Source organism: Vanacampus margaritifer, chromosome 1, assembly GCF_051991255.1.
Source record: "Vanacampus margaritifer isolate UIUO_Vmar chromosome 1, RoL_Vmar_1.0, whole genome shotgun sequence".
Lineage (NCBI taxonomy): Eukaryota > Metazoa > Chordata > Actinopteri > Syngnathiformes > Syngnathidae > Vanacampus > Vanacampus margaritifer.
The window spans coordinates 4,329,681-4,350,046 of record NC_135432.1 but is presented as its reverse complement, the minus strand read 5'-3'; the positions used below and the strand labels follow the sequence as shown (position 1 = coordinate 4,350,046).

The window sequence follows — 20,366 nt, the reverse complement described above, 5'->3', positions numbered from 1 at the left end:
AAGTTGCAAAATGTCCGCCCCCTGAGATGGGTAAAAACGGCTGGATTTTGCTGCATATAATTCCACAAATGTCATATTAATCAGAATGTCATGTTTTGAGGTCACATATAACATATTATTGTCAAAAATATTTAAGGTTGACTTCCCCTTTAAATATGGTATCCATTCATCTTAAATTGTTTTATGAGTCTGGAAAGTATTATCTGCTAGCATTTAACTAAATTATGGTTTGGGCAAACATTTTGGTGTTGAAATATACATTGTTTAATTCTATTTTTTTTTGTGTGTGAGTTTTACGGTAAACGTCAACTGGGAGTTGATTTTGCATTGCTATTGTGGGTGGGTCTGGAACATATAAATCGCGATAAACAGGGGTTCACTGTATTATTATTATTATTAATTTTAATCCTCTTACCACACGTCCTTCGGTAGCCTCGCCGAGAAGACCTCCAAAGGTGATGACAGGTGACATGCAAGCGCAGTAAAGGAAGAGGAAGGAGGCCAGACACTGCAGGCTGAGGGCATCCGTGTAGTCAGAAAGGTAGTGAGGGGCCTTCCGCTTGATGTCAAAGATTAAACCACCAAACAGCCTTGAGGGGGGGAAAGACACATTTTAGGCGCATAGCTTTGCTACCTGTGGGTAAATGTAAAATCTGGAGCTCGGCAAAAGCAAAGAAATTACTTGCCAGCACTGCTCAAATGATGACACGCTGACACACTGACTTTGTCAAATTGTCACCAATCTTTTTTTTTTTTTTTTTTTACAATATGTAAGGTTAGGATAGTAAGAATAGGGTGTTAAACTTTTCATCTTCTGAGGTAGCAACATAAGGAGGAAAGCTGCCAGCGTGTAAGCGTATTGTGAAATTTAACAACCTGAGACTTGCAGTTAAGAGAGCTTTTTGCATTGAAAGCAATTGTTTCTGTCATGCTGACATCGCCGCAGATTTAATGATCTCATTGCGCAAAGCCGCAGTGGCTGTGTGAAGGTGCACTTTGTACAAAGCAGCGTCCCGGGTAGGTGAGTTCTGTATTCACAGAAGGGGCCAATTAATCCATTAGTGCACGGCTGATGCAACACTTGAAGGCAAAGCCAGTGTGAAAGCAATTACGGTCTGTCTCTTTTCTACCTACTTTCCAGTACGTTGAAGCTCAGGGCCACCATGGCCTCCGTGTTCCTCTGATTCAACAAGATCTGTGACTCCATTTGGAAGGGGAGGAAGCTTCCGCTTTTCCTGTACGATGAAAACATGTTTTTGTTGAATCTGACCTCCACACTTTCAAGAAGTGTGAAATTACAACAGTGCTGTGTTACACGGTCTCACCCTAAGGCATTCATATTAAAGAGTGACATTTTTCCATTTTCCAATTATATTCTATTATTACTTCGAGATATTGTTTGTGAAGTAGTACATTTTGATGATTTTCATGCAGCTGCCAAGGGATCAATTTACACTCAATACACTTCATAATCTGTTTAGTGGAAATTTTAGTTTAGGACAATGTGCAGTAACATTAAAAAGATGGCTGTTTTTTTATCTGTAGCACCATATTACTAGTCCCAAGGAACGTTTCTCGGCATACAATCCTATACATTTACAGTATCGAAATTGGAAAACATTTGAGACAGTACTTAGCAGAAACAGCATGATTTGTGATGTGTTAAATTTGTTATGTACGTACTTGTATGCTTACAGTTTATACACTAGTCTGATCGCGAGATGGGAGGAGTAAGATGGCTGCCCTGTGGCTTCAACGGCTTGCACGGGCGTTTATGGGCTATCCAGTAATATATATACAGATCAGTGATCTTTAGTCTTAAATGCCGCTTGAGGTGCATTCATTATGAAAAAATGTTTAGTGGCGGTCATCAATGTTGTGGTTCAGTGTTTCCCAACAAGTGTGCCGTGACATATTAGTTGTGCGCCATAATGTGTGCACAGTAAATTATCGAATTGCACTTCTGAAAATTATTATTCATTTACTAGAAAGAACAGCAAGCAGCCACATATAGTGAGTGACAGGCAGAACAAGTAAATTATCTTTCTCTTGATGGCCTGTGTATCAAATTTTTGGGACATTCTACATTTGATTGTGCGCGGCGAGATTTTTTTCTCTCATGTAAAACATGTGCCTTGGCCCAATAAAGGTTAGGAAATGCTGGTGTACTTCAAACTGTATGTAATCCTGCTAACTAACACACAAACCAAACTCCTTACGGGTAAAAGCAAAAGTTCTGGCGACATTTTTGCGGGAGTGTGAGTTTACCTGAGAGGGCACATTTTTGGGAGGTTCTATTCTGATGGAGGGATCCCACTCTCCAGGGGGTAACACTGTCACCTGGTCCAAAAACTCATCAATACCAGCCACAAGGTCATTTCTGTCTTTGGCTTTATAGGCCACATCGTGGAAAACCTGGAGAGGTGAAAAATTTGGTTGGTACCCGAAAGCTTTTATTTAAGTTCATCCCGGGGGTGGAAAAGCAACATCTGGCATTAACAATAGATGCACTGTGGAAAATCCTGATGCTCATCATAGCGTGCGTGCGTGCGTTCATCCCTCTGGAGATTACTTTTTTGGCAGATTTCAAAGGACAGCTTGAGCTCAAGGAGGCAACAGAATGTGTCATTATTGCTGCCTCCATATTGCCTGGAACAAAAACTCACTTCGTCGGTCATCAGGGTTGCAATAGACCGTCCAATTTCATGGTACTGTGGACCTTTTCCTAGTGGCCCAAGCAGGATGAAAAGAAACCTGTGAAATGCACATGGAGTAGATGGAGGACACAGTCAGGGAGTGTGCGAGATCATCTTTCCAAGAAGAAACATAAAGGTCAGCGGGAGCAACCTGGTGGTGATGGGAACCTCGGCCAGGCCACTGAGCAGCACGGCGGGTGCCAGGCGGACGAAGGCCACCAGGGGACGGTCGAGAAACTCCAACTCCCCAACCAGGACATTGGAGGCCTCTGCACCGGGTGGGATCTTCTTCATGAAGTGAAGGTCAATCTAACAAACAGAAAACAGCAAAGGGAATGAATAAGGCAGAACTGAGTTAAGGACTTTGATGTTATGGGAATATGTGCCTATGGGGCTTTGGTATTGGGATGTCGGGAAACAGATTCGATGCTTGGCAACTGATCTTCCAGAAACACCATGGTATGGTTTACCGTATTATTGTTTTCATGTCTACAATTTTCATTTTGATCACCAAGCAATGATACTGATATCATAAACTGTTGAAGCGCTGACCTTTCAGCAGTTTTTTTGGGGGGGTCGCAGAATAACATAGTGGATCACATACCTGCCTGCTGCTAACCATCTAGGTCGGGCTTACAAAGCTAATGCCTCATTCATTCGCGCCATTTCTGAGTGTACCCACCTCAGCCTAAATCAACTGACTCTGTAATAGAATACATGATAGATAAAATGGATGACTTATTGGATGGCTGTAGTCTCTTTAGTATTTCCCTAGTCTTTTTATCCTCACCATTTTTGAGAAAAAGCTACAAAAGTAACTTATTTGTGACATTTTCAGCCACAATTTGGAATTCCTTATAATCACTGACAAGACACTTGTGAAAGTACTGGACAAAGTTTCTGTATCTTTACAAGTCCAACTTAAAACATTGTGAAACGTTTATGAATATCAACAGGGAAATGTTCTGTGGAAGCTTAAGTTAACAATGGGGTCCTACAAGGGTCTATACTGAGAACAATGTTATTTATAAATTCCCTTTGGCAACAGTGTTTATTGTTTAATGTAGAACAGTAGAATATAAACTTAAAAAATATAACTAAATGGTCTTGGCCATGCTTATGAAAATCCTAATTAAACTGCATGATGCTAAAATCCCAGTACTTAAAAACTACAACAGAGAACTAAAACCACGTCACCGATTAGGCTCTTATGTAAATAGGTTAGTCCTCCAGTTACATGCTGTCCAGTTTCCCAGGATAAGCTGAAAAAGTTCACCATTCCACACGGTACCCAATCTTAAATCAATAATTTGACCCGGTCTCACGTTCCGCAGATCAACAGCAAAACCAGCGGTGGCTCGCTCACCTTGCTGAAGTCGACAGCGCTGTTTTCTCTGCTGACGTCCTGTTTGCCCTCGGTGCTGGCCGACTGGGACTGAGATGAAACTGTTTGGCCTGTCAACAAAACACTGATGTCAGGTCGACCAAAACGATGAGAAAAAGATCACGATGGAAAGAATGGAAAAAAAAGGTCTTTAGTTATTTGTGTAATGAAAATGAAAATAGTAGAGCTAAGCGTTGTTGGCACAGCACTTTTAATGGCATTGTAATAGACAATGTGTGTGTGTGGGGGGGGGGGGGGGCACAGTGTTGCTGTGATTATTTTATTTATTTATTTTTATCAGACAAGCTATGTCACTAAGTCGGACTAATTGTTACAGTGCACTGGATCTCATTAGTTAGTTTGGCTAACATACTCACCATTCTTATCCATGGAATGAGGCTCGGATTGCTTCTTGCCAATGTCTGCAAAGGAGCGGACAATCGGGATGCGGTTGGCAAGCTTCTTATGGTTCTGGTGGTGATGCTGCTTGAGCAGGGCCTCACGGATCCTCCTCCTGGCGTCCTGACCCAGTGCGCCGGACCCTTCGTGCTGATCCAGGACCATATCTGAAAAGCAGAGCAAGCTGGGCTTGGTTTTTGCTTTACTGTATCTCTTAAGGTATTGTCAGTTCGTAATGTAGGGCAGATTGATGAAAAATTGCAAACAATTTGTCTATATAAATAGCGAATATGTGGAGGTTATACGCAAACAAGAAACAGTTAAAAAATTCGTTTGTAAATTAGAAATCAAATTATCAAGTGGTTCGATGAAAATGATTGGGAGAATCACATCGATTGGTTTTGAAAAACTGTTTTACCTGCAATCTCCTCCAGCGAATTTGCTCTCATGTCCAGCATCACCGTGCCATTCATAATGCAGCTGCGCAGCTCAAAAAGACTGTGTAGAGACAGTGTGGCCACGTAGGGCTTACTCCAACGCTCGCCACCATCCTCGACGTCCTCCTCAAACTTCAGCCACCTACACACATAGCAAAAATGGACTCATCAATGGTAACATTATAAACCAATACAGTGCTGCATACTTAGACATTGCATCTTAATTAGCATATGAGAAGACGGAGACGGATGCACTTCACACATTGTCAGCCATGCACGTCATTGACTAATGATAGTAGAACAGCCACAAGAGAGCTCCTGAAGTATTGGTGGCTGGTATCAGCAGCCTTCAATATGTTGAAATACTGTAAGGCCAAAATACAAATAACTGGTATCTGTACTCACCCATCCCTAATTCATTTAGATTTGATTTTATTTTTAATCAAGCCAAATTTTGAATGTCCATCTGATGCAACCCCAGACAACACGTTTGTCATAGTTTTCAAGTTAAAGTCAGCGGTAGATAATCACTTTCTGCCATCCAGAAGTACCCTGGCGCCCATTGTTTACAAACATTATGAAAAAGGTCTATTGGGATGACAAAAGTGTGGTGATGTGGTGCAACAAAAACAGACCCACCTGGCAGTCTCCTTCCATTCTGCATCCTCCCCCTCCCTGAGGCAGATTTCGTCCAGCTCGGTGAACAGGGCATGCGGGATGTGCTCCTCATCGCCATCCTCTGTCCCCAACAGGAACTGCACCCTCTGGGCTGGCGTGTCTGCTGCAGCAAAGGACAAACTTTGATTTCTGCTTGAACTGCAGCTACAGTATGTCAGCGGCCACATGCAAATGAAACGGATGGAAGAACACTGACTATGTGAGGGAGATTCTCGTCCGTCGTCGGCCGTGGAGTCCCTCTCCTTGGACCGCTTCCTATGTCTGTGGCCGTGGTGACGGTGGCGGCGATGTGATCTCCGACCCAGAGGAACATGTACCCCAATGTAGAGAGTACGGTGACCTGGAGTCAAAAAAGAGGGGGGGAAAAAATTCATATACCAACTGCAGACGTATTTTAGTAATGGAGCCCTCTTACTGGAACATTGACTGGAATTTGAATATGTCTTTAGTCTGTTCAAGTCCATCCCTCCCAAAAAAGTTTTTAATGTGTATTTAATATGAAAACAGCACTATACTGTCATTTATATAAAGATATGGTAATAACAGGGATGTGATTTGACCAAAGTGAAATTATCTGAAAATTTAGCCGGGGGTCTGGGGGCCGCTGGCACTCGCTCATGGGTTTTCCGTGTTTTTAAGTACTTTCAATGCACTCACATGACAAAGAAATAGACAAAACAACAGCATAAATTTTCAATGTATATTGAACTATCCCATATAAAATGGCAGTTTTAGTCAACTCAAAATCAGTCACATTCAAAAACATTGGACTGCCTTTGCTTTTAAAAACTATCACTGAGAATATCATCATATCTAACTAATGTGATTACTAAGTTAACACATAAATAATGTTGAAGAGTTCAAATTTCACGAACAAATAATTGTATCATGACCAAATGAAAAGTAACTCATATTAGAGCATACCACAAATGTCTTTGTTATAGCAGAAGATGTTATCTGTCGGAGTCATGTGCATACACAATGAAATACAAAAAAAAAAAATCGGATTTTTTCTTTTTGGGGGGGAGATAAAAAAAGCGGAATTCCGCGAATTAGCGGAAAAATCACATCCCTGTAATAACATTAAATAGAATGTCAAGAATTCAACAATTTGTGCATCATGATTTATTCACTACACTCCTGCTGGTTTGCACAACTTGGCCACTGGGATGCAGTATAATACAGTCATGCAGACAAAAATGAAGAAGACTTTCACATCTATTGTAAATGATTCAGTACCTGAAGTAATATTATTAGTTTTTTGTAGAAGATAGAAAATATACATGCCTGTGAGTGTCATTTTGTTGTATGTCTAAATAAATGGCAGCATTTTTGTTAAACTATCCATTGCTTAAATAGCTGATTTGTTGTGAATAATACAGTAAAATGGTTAAACTAAAAACAAAAAATCTAATCAAGCTAATAATAAATAATTTAAAAATAAGCATGAAAATAAACTACTTTATTGGTTGCATTATTACATTTTACTAAAACTAGACAATTAAAATGTATTTATTAATTTGTATTGATTTCTATTAATTTATTCTAAATAATTTGAAATTTGATGTATTGTAAATAGCATTACAGTAATAAAATACAAAAATCACATAACCCTTTAAAACAATGGTTACCTCTATTTAAAAATATGTTAAATCGTTAAGTTAGATTGAATTTGGTATAAAAATAACATTTAAAGTGAGATTATTTCAACATTAAAAATAGATTTAGTAAATATTTACATACACATTTTATTTATTTATGTATTTATTTTACCTCATCTATAAATGATCTAGCCTATCTGAATGTGTTTTTTTTTTTATCAAACATTTTTAGAAGCCTGGAATTACGCATAAAGTGCCTAAACAATCTCCACTAAACTTTGTTGGCAGTTGAGGCACAGACCAAGCAAACTCTATTCATATTTAGTCCTTTTTCTTTTTTTTGTAATTTCTCACTGAACATCCATTACATGTTAATAAGTCAATAGAAGATGTGGTTGCCTATGAACATATCCCATTTGGAGCCGATCAAAATAGGACTGTTTGGTCTTGTCGGACATTCTGCTTTTTACACTGACTGCAGACCAAACAATGGCACCTCCAGAAAGCTTTCCCCACATTTTAGCTGCCACACTTGTGCGTGCAGAACTTGAGCATGCATGCACAAGGTTAGAGTGAAGATAATCTGAGCTGACTGTCTCCTCTTTTTTACTGCATTCGAGCTGACCGGCCAGCGCTGCACACCCCCAGCCCTCCACCCTCCACCCTTCCCTGGTCCTCAGCTGAGTGATCAGAGAACTGTGAATGCCCTGTTCTTGCCTCCTGCACCATATGAGGTGTCACAGTTTCCAGTAAAATCAAATCGATCTGCATCATAGATTTCAAACATACACTATTTATCCCAGAATGTGGCGATACTGATAAAGTGTACCGTGTACCTTGAGATACGAGTAACCCAATTCATGCGTTTTTCGAGATACAAGCCGCCGATCGGCTGATTTTTATTATTATTATTTTTTTTGCTTTGACTTGCCAATGGAAATTTGAGATACGAGTGTTGTATGGTAACAAGTGACTAAATCACTTCACAACAAGTGGCAGTTTGGCAGATAAGATTCATATATATTCTTCAAAAGAGAGGCTTCAAGCTGCTTATCGACACTCACAGTAAATTTTATTTTCAAAATGAACATAAAACAAAGAGAATTACATATTGTTTATGGAAATCACTCACGTAGCCACCGCTACCTGAATGCTAACATACAATGGGAAACTCCATAGGCTAACCATTAGCAACTACAGTAGGGGGCAGTCTCGTTTACCCTTTCAGCAACAGATATTTGAACACGAATGGTTGGTGCTGCAAAACATGTAGCACCATTTGTCACGGCCATCAGTTCAATACCCCATACACGTCCAAGGCACATGTTTCGTTCATGCTAGCATTTTTGATTGATTGATCGATCGACTGACACATTTACTTCAAACATGCGGTACAAAGGCAAACTTAGCATGTGCTTCAAAGAATGAAGAACAGTGACAGAATTGTTACCTTCTAGTTCTTCCTTCTCAAAGTTGGTGTTCAGCATGGAGCGGGTTCCGCCGCGGTCCACCACTGCTTCCTCATCAGTTCTCTGACACAAACAGGCACAGACGTTCAGGGCTCAATTGGAATTGTACATAATCAAAAATCTAACATTTTTTAACCTTACACTCTTCTTAGAATGTGCGAAGATATGTCCGAAACTGCACCCAAAGAGTGAAACTCTGCACCACTAGCTGTAGACATAACAACAAAGCCAGCCAATTAGAATACAGTATTTGAAAGCTGCTTTCTCTTGCTCAAGGTCATCCTACACGTTTAGTTATGCTTTGAAAAGCATTGCTCTTCATCACCTCTGAAAAAAAGCCATCGGTCTGATTGTTAGCATGTGTGTTGTACAAGGACAGAACGTTAAGCAAAATAGGCAACACAGCCAGCAAATGTTAGATATTTAAATTGAAATACAGCTATAGCAAAACAATATCCAAAAACTGATCGAATTTGAATGATGGCACGATAAGGCCTGTTCACTGAAACATTCAGATATGCACCACAGTTAGATAGCTTTGTGTTTAGCATAGTCAGACCTAGCTAGTCGTTGCTGCTCTGGAAGTGGCGAATAAATCCTTTTTGGGCTTTGTAACAAGCCAGCCATGTACTGTGTTAGTCCACCTAACTTCGAAACAACAAAAGGTTGTCCATCTCGATATGTGCCCTGCGACTGAATGGCAACCAGTTCAGGTTGTAGTCCACCTTTTGCCTGAAGCCAGCTGGGATAGGCTCCAGCACCCTGCGACCCTGGATGGGATAAACGCTATTGAAACTATATTCAGGTCCCTTAAACGTAAGATTTTTTATTTTTTTTACGCTAATTAACAAATGCTTCTATTTAGAAAGCCATGTGCTTGGCGGATTCCGATTGCGACACAGAGCAGAAAAACAAAGTTGCGCTTAAATATTGTTAATATACAGGTAACTTGTTTTTCACAGATTAAGACAAATATGTACCTTTGAGTATTGTTGTATTACTTGTCTGTATGTGTTCCTACATGTCATGGTGTATGTATGAACATTTGTTATTTGAAGGAATATCACTCACAGTCGTCTATGCTAATTTACCTTTAGCATGCCAATGGGATTTTACATTGACTTTAGCATCAGGACTGGATATGTTTTAAGACACTGCCTCCTCACTTCACGCCTTTTCAAGAGCCAGCAGCAACTTGTGACAAGCTATGAGATCTTTTTTCATGTTATGTTTTATGTTTGCCGTTGTTTCATGTGCGACAAAAATGCTTTTTATTGTCTTGGCGCTCATTTTTTTCCCACACTCTGGGTTCTACAATAATAGATGCAAGCAGCCGACCGCCGCAAACTCTCGCTGTCGAGCGAGGCGGAAGAAGAGGCAGCAAAACGCCGGCAGGGACACAATGGCGAGATCCAGCCCGCTTGACCATTTAACGAAACCCAGCCTCGCCGTAAGCCAAGCAAGGGCAGGATGAGGCCTAGCTCAGCGAATGAGACAGATCTGCCCCTAATACAAGCTAATTCCAGCATGGCAAGAAATGCAAAGCATGAATACTGCATCTACAGTTCTTTACTTTTGCAGTATTTTGATGAAAGCATGTTACTCATTTGCTCCCCAAAACATATTTTAAATGTTTTAAGTGTCCCAAAGACGTATTTATAATTTTTTTAATGTTGATTTTTATGCTAGAGCATACAGAAGGAGAAGGCTTTGATGCAGCCGCTCAACTGCGAAGAACTGTTGAAGAAATGGTAGTTATTACACAAACGGCCAGCAGGTGGTAGCAGAGCAAAAGAAGATGAACCAGAGCTATGTTGAAAAAAAAACTCAATTACTCACAATTCTAAATAGATTTGTGAATAATGATGAACTATATTGTAATGCTAACTTCTGCAAAACGCAAACAGATAAAAATATACTTTTTTCCTGATGAAAGAAGAGGCTTTAATCTTTCTTTTGGTAGGTTCCATGTTTTTATAGAAATAAAATAATATTCTGTGGGCCTTGCAAAACCAGTCAAAATCCAGTAAAACAGCCGGGAATGAAGGGGATTGCTTCTGTGAAAATGGCTGGGAGTTAATGAGTTAAGACACATGGGAACTATTTCAACTTGTGATAAAATGCATAATATTGTATATCTAGGACATAGGGACTAAACTTTAAATGTTCATCTAATGCAAAGTGTTGGAGTCAAAGGTCAAACATCAACCAACATTGTACTTCAGCTTGATGAAAACAAAATAAGTACACATGCAGTACATCGTGACAAGCTTAGGGTGGCACTTGCTGAGCATCTGACGCTCATCCGCAAAGATTAACAAGTGAAATGCTGCGACGTCACTCTCTCACACACGGACGAGCGCGTGGATGATGAGCAATAAGATCAAAAGGGTTTAGCGAACAGACGCGGCAAGCTCAAGCTGATTCACTGCCGTTCAATGTTCAATGAGACCTTATCAGCGCAAGTAAGCAAATCGTAGACATGCACAGAGATGGCGATTCCTTACAAATTCCAATTAGACAGAATCTTATAGAACTGTAAAAATTATTGATTTGATTTCAGGTTTTTTTTCCATATTTATTACACTTTTTAGCTCATGAGGCCAAATTTAATATCACACCGAAAATACACAAGTGCAGTTTCTAAATGATGATTTATTTATTACAGGAAAATAAATTTCGTGTCCCTATGAAGGTGGGAAAAAAATTCTCCCCCTTCTTAAATCATGGGTTGACTAACCCCAATTTTTGGAAAGCAGAGCTCAATTTCCTTGGTCTCACACGAAAGCAAGATTCCTACAAGATTTGTTTACTCAAGAAGTCATTTAAAAATACCTGTCACACAACATGAACTAGGCTACAAAATCTGATGAAGAAACGCATCGTTGACTGTAAATAAATTCAAAAACAAATAAAAGAAATCGTGATTGAAATCTACCAGCCTTGAAAAAGTGACAAAATGATTTCCAAGGCTATGAGACTGCGGTGAACCACAGTCGCAAAATGGAGAAAACTGGGAACAGTGGTGAACCTTCCCAGAATTGGTCGGACAACCAAAATTACTCCTAGAGTGCGACGACGACTCATTCAGGAGGTTGCAGAAGAACACAGAACGCCAACCGAAGAACTGCAGCCCTCACACGCCTCAATTAAGCTTAATGCTCATGACTCGGCCACTCAACTAGGATGACACTGGCATGATGACATCTGTCCAAAAAATACACAAAGGCTTGCCTCACATTTACATCACATTACTACAACATTGGTAAAGACCTGTAAAATGTGAACTGTACTGCGTCTGTTTTTCCTTTTCCTTTTATGTAGCTAAGTAAGGAAAGTAGACATTAAACATTTATAAACAACTCTAATGGTGACCTGCAAATTGAATTAGAAACCTGACAGCTATGTGATAAGTGGTGCTGACATTCATAACTAATGCATGTGTAACTAATATTAACATCCAAATAGCTAGCTTAGCAATTAGCACTATGAAAAAAGATGCGCTTATGAATCTTTAACCAGATCAGCTCCAAACTAAACAACACACTACTGTGATGTACAACATTCTCTGATCTCATCTTACTATCCCCCATTAGTTCAATTTTTGCTCTGCTCTGTATCATTGTCAATTATCACTGTATGTACGTGGCGCCATTGATGCTAACATGCTTAATGTGCAAAGCAGCGCTTAGCAAGTAAAAGCTATTCATCAAATGTTGATTAAAAAGGGGTACGTTTTTTGGGGCAAAACTGTCTTATGGAGTAGGCTAAAAGCAGGCCAAATACAACTAAAAATACATATTTGATAATATGGTTCAGGCTCAAGAGTTCAAGCTCCAAACAGACACACAAAGGTTAACTGGTTGTCCGTATACCTGATTCAATTCATATACAAAACATGTTGAGTCAAACACTACAGCTTTAGGCGACGATTTAAGGGGAAGCTTATGGAAAGTATGATTTGTGAAAACACGTTCATGTGTAATACTGTCTGAATGTAAATAGATGTCGTAAATGGAGCTACAAAACAGCTACACTACGTATATATATATTAGGATCCGACTAATGGACTCGTTTACACATCGATTTTACCACTCTGCAATGACAATTATAGCTTGGACACCACAGACGCATCACTGAAATTAACAGCTAAGTTAGTCAGCTCAACAAATTAGCAGCGGTGCCTCTAGTGTGTGGCAATTTTAACACTAAAAATAAAATCAGCAGCACGGTCACTTGAGTAACTATTGCAAGCCCATCTGAAAAGTAACAGCTAATGCTAGCTGATGAACAGCCTTAGACGGCACCCAACTAGTGTTTCTCTTCATTCCGGCAACACATGCTCACAATATTCTTCTTCCTTTGACTGTTCCCACTCACCGACTCACTCATCCAATCACAAAGCATACACACCGTCGAGGTCTCCTCCAAGACAGTCGGCCCTTATCAAACAATCAAACAACAATCCACAATACACAACTGCAGGTTTGCTACAAGACATAATTGCAAAGTAATCCTTCCAATTGTAGCGAGTGGCAATCCTGTAGTTAAGGTACATAAATCGGTGTTCAGAGTTCTACAAGAGCCGACTTTTTGCAAGTTTGTGATTGTGAGGGTGCTTGTATTTGGAGGTGTGCACAGTGAGTTGGCGACATAAAAAAAATACCAATGACGCCATCGAATGATCAAAGTTAACTCGGCTATAACCACCTTAAATGAACTACAAAATATCTGAAGGCGTTCAAGCCTCAAGCGTGATGCCGTTACACTTCTCATCCCTGATCTAATATGTTCCGTGTGTACCTCTGTTTCCTACCCAAAAATCCAAATACAAATAAACATTTCATGACCACGATTATGCAATGATGAGCCAAAATATCCACCCAGCGGGCCTCTGTTTCTATTTATAGCCGTCAATGATAGCTGAGTAAAATCTGACAGACTTTGAACGATTAAAAGAAGTAGTATGGAAGAGTAGAGGAGATGAAATCATGAATTTCCCGAGTTGTGCTGTGTGACGCAGGCTTCAGGGAAGAACACGGAGCATGCAACCAAGACTGCAGGGGGAGTCGGCATGGATGAGGTGGAGGAGGGGTGGACATGCGACCAAGCGTGATAAAGAGACGTGCTCACGTGTTTCTGTATGTACAGTCCATCAGCACTCCAGAAGAATTATTACGTGACAATCGGCCACAGCATTATGACCGCTGGCACAATATAATATCATCTATTGCAAGAGCTGAAGCATATTTCCTGCCTTCACAAAGAAAATAATGTAGCTTTTCCCTGGTAGAAATGATTTCAGTACATGCCCAATGTCATGTTCCTCCCCTGAAGGTCATGATACTTGCACATACACGAGCATACAAGGCTAGAGACCAAGACACGATCCACACTCCCCATCCGTGTTTTTTTTTTTTTTTTTTTTTTTTTTAAAGTTATATGAAGCGAAGCTAATTCTTTTAGATCTGTAACTATGTGAATCACGTTGTGAAATGTGCTACGGGGGGTAAAATATACTTATATTGAACATGTTCAGTAAGTGCTAACTGAAATACTGTAATGTAATTAAAATATTTGCTTGGTCCTTTTGTTGGTTAAAATAGGTTGCTGTGACAACAACAAAATATTATAGTAATCTTTAGTAGGTCATAGAACATCCTGTAACATAAAAACCAAAAATATTTTTTAATTTAACTCTAAAACAAAAAGAAGAAAAATATTTAGCTACAGTTACTTTCTCTTAAAAGCAGACGTGACGTTTTTTTTCCCACAATTTAAAACTGTTCCCAGTGATTATAAAAACATGTCTGTAACATGTTTTAAGCAAAATCCTCAAAGGCGCAAGAATTATAGCACGCTTTACATCGCTCTCTCTTTTTTTTTTTAAAATCCTTTCAAGAACTTAGCCTGTTTTGAGGGGGCGGTCCTGTCTCATTAAAATGACCTACTGTTCACGCTGCCCACACAACCGCTGAGCTAATGGCAACTATGACTTTCATTACCATAGCGGGGGTGGATAGGGTTGACAATGACAAGCAGCTTCTCTAGGCAGAGATTGTCCAAAAAAGAAAGAAAAAAGGCAGTACCCATGAAGAAAATAAACAATTTTTACTCATGGATGCAGCACTTCATACAATTAATGTGAGGGTGAGAGGATTGTTGCTCATTCAGTGAACCCATGGTCAAACTCAACAACTTCACTGAGTATTCAAGTATTCCTCGGTTGCCACAAACTAATGTAATAACGCTACCATAGTTACCTTTTGGCTTTGACACAATATTGCTTCCATTTTCCGTCAGCTGGACCCGTGTCATGACAATGGCAGATCTTCACCCACGCTAGCTACCAAGTCACGGGCAGCTGGAGACGGTATTATGTGCATTAGACACACTGTTACATCACAATCAGTAAAGTACGGCTCACTGGCTTCCAAACTATTAACTTGCTTGTTTCATTCCATGCACTCCAGAGATCCAGCTATTTATATACAAGCAATTCAAAAATCTATTTTCCATATTTCGTCCCCTCTTAAGCCCCTGAGCAGCTTAGTTCAAGTCACATATTTCACACATGCTCCTTATGAGTAATCATTTCCCAATATCATGTAACTCTCCGGGACACAGGTACAATGTGCGACCTCATTTGTGCAAAACGCTATTCATGGGTCTACCCTGGGGAGCAACATAATAAAGGTTAAATTACTATTGTGGGAGCTACTTTGGAAGTATACAGTATAGTTATATAAAAAAAAAATAAAAAATCCACAGCATTAGGCATACGTGTTAAAAAAGCTGGTAACGTTACGTAAGCTTGAGAAAAATCGCTTGACAGACAAAGGAATGTAAATCTAATTACTTTCAAGCAGCATTAAAGTAAATAATACATACAGAATGAATCTGTGGCTTGTAGTTTACAGAGACAGATATGGATTATGGGCGACTGTAAAGGCCGCTGCTATTGGTGAGCGGTTTTAGTTGTCATGGTTTTTCATCCCTACAGATGGTTACCGTGGCGATGATAACTGCTGAGAGCGTCACTACTTAAAAAACTGAAATATTCCTTCTCTGCAAAAGGCTCGTCAAAACTGTGCCAACACATGAATATTTATTTTCTTTTTTTTCATCCCCATGAAGTAACCAGGATCAGTGCAGCAGGTATAAGCCCCAATCTGGGAAGAGAACAGTCCCATCTGTCAAACCAAGCTCCACAACACATCCCGCACCCTCGGCAAGAACTTTCCAAATAAAATGCATTACAGTGATTTGCCTACCTGGTAACTAAATCCCTTGCTGTAGTCCACCGAGAGCATTTTGGGACCCTTCCGATGCGAAGGGGTGGTTGCTAACCACCCCCTTGCTCTGCAGGCAGTGGCAGGATGTGAGGGTCAGAAGGGTTATGTGTCCCACTCGGAAAGAGGACGTAGTTCACGTCGATGCCAGCCCGAGAATACAAGGTGGCGAGCTCGCACCCAAAAACGTCCAGTGAAGAAATGGAGCTCAGCTCTTATTCAGTCGTGTCTGCTCTCATCCGGGGTCAAATGTTTCTGACTCGCATCCATCCGCCAATCCGCCCAGCACCCCCACCCTTCAACAGGGATTAGCGCTGTGACATCACCGATGCTACCAGCACATCTTGTTTCTCTCCGACCGAGCCTGGTAGATTTGTTACCTCGAGTCTTGGGTCAGGGACGGCGTCACAGTTGGCGTCCCAATAGTTTACAGTTAAGGAAAAGAACAACAACGGGGCAATGATGTCAGACTCACATGAGTCGGTTCAGGCTAAATGTCTCTAAATTCAAGACAAGCAAAGATCACAACCAGCACCAGTCAATACTCGGAACATGCCGAACCATAAATAAACTAGTTTCACCCAAAAATAACGACTTCAGTGTTTCACTTTTGCTACCTTCACACACATCTGTCTATGCCATTGTGAGCCTGAATCTCTTATTTTAGTGGTTAAAATAATGTCGATACTGCCTGCCTACCTTGCATTTTGTGATAGCATTAGAACATTAGCGACAGGATTGGCAGCTAACACGATGAAGCTATTCGTTTGCTAGTTCAAGAGCGAATAAAACAGCACAAAATGTAACAAAACCGGAGTTTGTTGATGACTACAATATGTAAACATTATCCTCGTTCACATGAAAATATGTTCTGTCTAGTCTAAAGCCGAAACAAGTAGGCTAATGGTTGCGTATGTATGCAGGTGCTAATGCTAACATCCAATGGTCAGAATTGTTTAGAGCTTTTCATAATTGCATAATATGACAAAACAAAAAGTCAACAGCTTGTTTTTTTTTGTGTTTGAAATTGAATCTGAGACATCCCTGTTTCTCTGTCTAATACAACATTTTAACAGTCACGTAATAAGCCCTCAAAGGTCTGGCTCCTCCACTTTGTGCATCTGGTGTCTTTTTATTGGCCTGTTAAGTTACTGCGGTCTGCTGGCCACCTTTTACGTACTGTCTCGCACATAAATGAAAAACTAAAGGGGAAATTGTGGGGGCAATGCATTTCCATTTACACTAATAGATGGCTCTTTAAGAGAGAGTTAATACAGATTTGTTAAGGTAGGAATTTCAGTGAAGACTTGATTATTTTTATGTTTTCGTTTTTGTTTTTTTAACTTGACCACAAACAAATGTTTGCGACTTTGTGAGTCCTCTTTGTGACAAATGCTATACAAGATCAAATTTATATACAGTTTAAAAATGGGTAAACGTAAAATGCAACAATATTTTAGCATCAAGGTATCTCACAGTATCCACACAAATATACACATTTTTGGTGTCCTGCCTAATCATCGTCATGAAACTGTATTTTGTTCAACTCCTGATCATTAAACTTACTAAGGAATCCAAGCCAATGTGTGCTAAATGCAAGCCATGTTGCTTAAATTGACTGAGAGAATAATAGTGTACTTACCACATTTTTACTTTCTTGTGTGCTTTGTTCCTGCAAGCAAAGGAAATCAGTCAGCATGGCAAATAGAAACCCCACGTTTTACACATACACAGTGCTTAACCAATGCATTAGATCAGCACCCTGTGAAAAATGGCACAGATGGCTGTTAGTAAATGTCATGAAATGTAGAAAACGTGAGAATTGGAAAATGTCATTTTTGATTCTCTCCTAACGAAAAATAAAGCTGAAATATAGTCCTATATACTGTATGAGTCATTTGAACAAATTGACTGTAACAAAACATTTGTTATGTTAACATATAGCAAACTGAGTTGAGAATTTACTAATGACAAATAACAAGGGTTTTACATATTGGTCTGTGGTCAGGTACTACTACAATCATTCTAAAATATCAACATAATCATGATTTTTCATGGTTCTGTGCACCTGAATAAACTTCCTGTGCCTGAAGTCCCACGGCATTATGCTCCCGCCATCTCGCTCTAATTTGGGAACAGTATTTTGAAGGTTGAAAGCTGCATAATTCCTTCCTCAAATAACTATTCAAATTTGGATTCATCACAGCAAAGAAACGTCCAAAACGTGTGGTTTGTGTTGAATGATAAAAACGAAGTCCAACGCGATGAAGAGCCCTCACAACGGTCTTGCGTGAAATATCAAGTCATGTTCGGCAAAAAACATTAAGTCCCAGTTGAGAACCAATCATTGTGGCAGAGATCATTGGTAACACAATTCAGTGGTAATTACGATCAGTTGTGGTTTCAAACCTAATTGACAGAAAAGGCATACAATCACAATGAGGCCTTTTTTTAATATAATCATCTGAATTTATTAATTTCCTGATTAAGATGTACAATTACTGTCATTTACTTGTATTCCTCAACAGACAAAAAATTGTTTTAGCGGTTAAATGAGATGCTTGATTAATTTCTGACTTGTCGGAGAAGCCAAGCTTGAATTTGAGTATAATATAAAAGGGTGAAACCATCTTGAAATTCCTCCTTCCTGTTAAAAACTGTAACACATTAAAAGGTTAAGGAAAATAAAGAAGCCCACATTAAGGTTTATGAAGTGTCTCATGCAGTCTCCCGGAAAGAGACAATTGTTTACAACAACCGAAACTTAGCCTGTTCTAAGGGGGCTGTCCTATCTCGTGAAAATGATCGACAGTACACCCGGGTACGGTTTTCGTTACCATGATGACTGGGGGTGGATTAAGCAGAGGCAAGCAGCTTTTACTTGTGGAAGATCAGAGTGTGGAAAAACAAAGTCACCGCCTCCAAAAAACAGCAAAAGTGAAAACTACACTTCATAGTGGATTCAAAGGTCAACTTTCCACATTTTGAATTTCAGTGTGCTCTCGGTACATTTAACCACTAAAACAACAAAATTAAAGCTGTGGACAATAATTACTTTTACTTTCGTAGCATTTAATGTTACTGTAGGTGCCTTTCTGAGAGCTGGGAGGGTGTCATCGGCCTAACAACAGAAACTGTTATATTTACGAAAGATATTGCCAAGGTTGGAAAAAGGTAAATGATCAACAGAAGGGGCCAAAAACAGAACCCAGTGGAACCCCGGAAGTGACTCGAGATGAGCGGGATTTGAAAGATTTGAGGTGCTTGTACTAAGTGTGCTTGGTAATTATCAGTGGTGTAATTTAGGTCAGCTGTGGCATGAACCTTAAATTGCATGGTGGTCGAATAAATCTTTTAAGCACTGAATAGTCAACATTGATGCAATCATAAACTTTCCACTGTTAATGTCCATCCATCCAATCCATCCATTATCCGGAGTCGGGTCACAGGTCAGCAGCTTTAGCAGGGAAGTCCAAACTTTCCTCTCCCCAGCCACAACCAGCTCTTCTGGCGGGACCCCAAGGCGTTCCCAGGCCAACCGAGAAACATTGTCTCTCCAGCATGTCCTGGGTTGTCCCCGAAGCCTGCCGCCAGTAGGACATGCCCGGAACACCACTCCAGGGAGGCGTCCAGGAGGTATCCCAACCAGATGCCCGAGCCACCTCAACTGTTTCCTCTCAATGCGGAGGAGCAGTGGCACGACTCTGAGACCCCTCGCGGATGGCCGAGCTCTCAGCCCATCTCTAAAGGATGCGGAGGAAACACATTTCGGCCGCTTGTATCCGGGATCTTGATTTTTCGGTCACGACCCACAGCTCGTTATCATAGGTGAGGGTAGGAACAAAGATCGACCGGTAAATCCAGAGCTTCGCCTTTTGACTCAGGTCCTTCTTCACCACAACGGACAAATAAAGAGTCCACATCACTGCAGACGCTGCACCGATCCGCCTGTCAATCTCCCGCTCCAACCTACCCTCATTCGTGAATAAAACCCCAAGATACTTAAACTCCTCCACTTGGGGCAGGATCATCCCAGACCCGGAGAGGGCACTCCACCCATTTCCGACTGAGGACCATGGTCTTGGATTAGGAGGTGCTGATTTTCATCCCAACCGCTTCACACTCAGCTGCAAATCGCTAAAGCGACAGTTGAAGATCACGGCTTGAAGAAGCCAACAGCACAATCATCTGCAAAAAGCAGAGATGCAATGTTGAGGCCGCCAAACCGGACCCCCTCAACGCCTCGGCTGCGCCTAGAAATTCTGTCCATTAAAGTTATGAACAGAATCTGTGACAAAGGGCAACATTGCCTGAGTCCAACCCTCACTGGAAACAAATCCGACTAAACTGCCGCTGCCAATGCAAACCAAACTCCGGTCGTACAGGGACCGAACAGCCCGTATCATGGGG

At 40.5% G+C, this 20,366-nt stretch overlaps 1 protein-coding gene across 3 annotated transcripts in view; it reads right to left on the bottom strand.

Moving 5' to 3' along the window:
• Nucleotides 1–20,366, bottom strand: part of LOC144053384 (sodium-driven chloride bicarbonate exchanger-like) — a 31,729-nt gene that overhangs the window by 9,819 nt on the left and 1,544 nt on the right. The window contains exons 2-14 of one of the 3 annotated variants that reach the window (XM_077567800.1): nt 17,599–17,628; nt 8,806–8,872; nt 8,646–8,727; nt 5,791–5,934; nt 5,556–5,697; nt 4,898–5,058; nt 4,458–4,646; nt 4,063–4,151; nt 2,848–3,005; nt 2,667–2,754; nt 2,269–2,415; nt 1,135–1,235; nt 416–590 (exon numbers count right to left, since the gene is read on the bottom strand). In XM_077567800.1, the coding sequence (XP_077423926.1) occupies nt 416–590; nt 1,135–1,235; nt 2,269–2,415; nt 2,667–2,754; nt 2,848–3,005; nt 4,063–4,151; nt 4,458–4,646; nt 4,898–5,058; nt 5,556–5,697; nt 5,791–5,934; nt 8,646–8,682 (1,431 nt within the window). In that variant the 5' untranslated portion in view covers nt 8,683–8,727; nt 8,806–8,872; nt 17,599–17,628. The remainder of the gene's footprint in view (nt 1–415; nt 591–1,134; nt 1,236–2,268; nt 2,416–2,666; nt 2,755–2,847; nt 3,006–4,062; nt 4,152–4,457; nt 4,647–4,897; nt 5,059–5,555; nt 5,698–5,790; nt 5,935–8,645; nt 8,728–8,805; nt 8,873–17,598; nt 17,629–20,366) is intronic. The other 2 variants (XM_077567783.1, XM_077567791.1) reach the window with 2 other exon arrangements.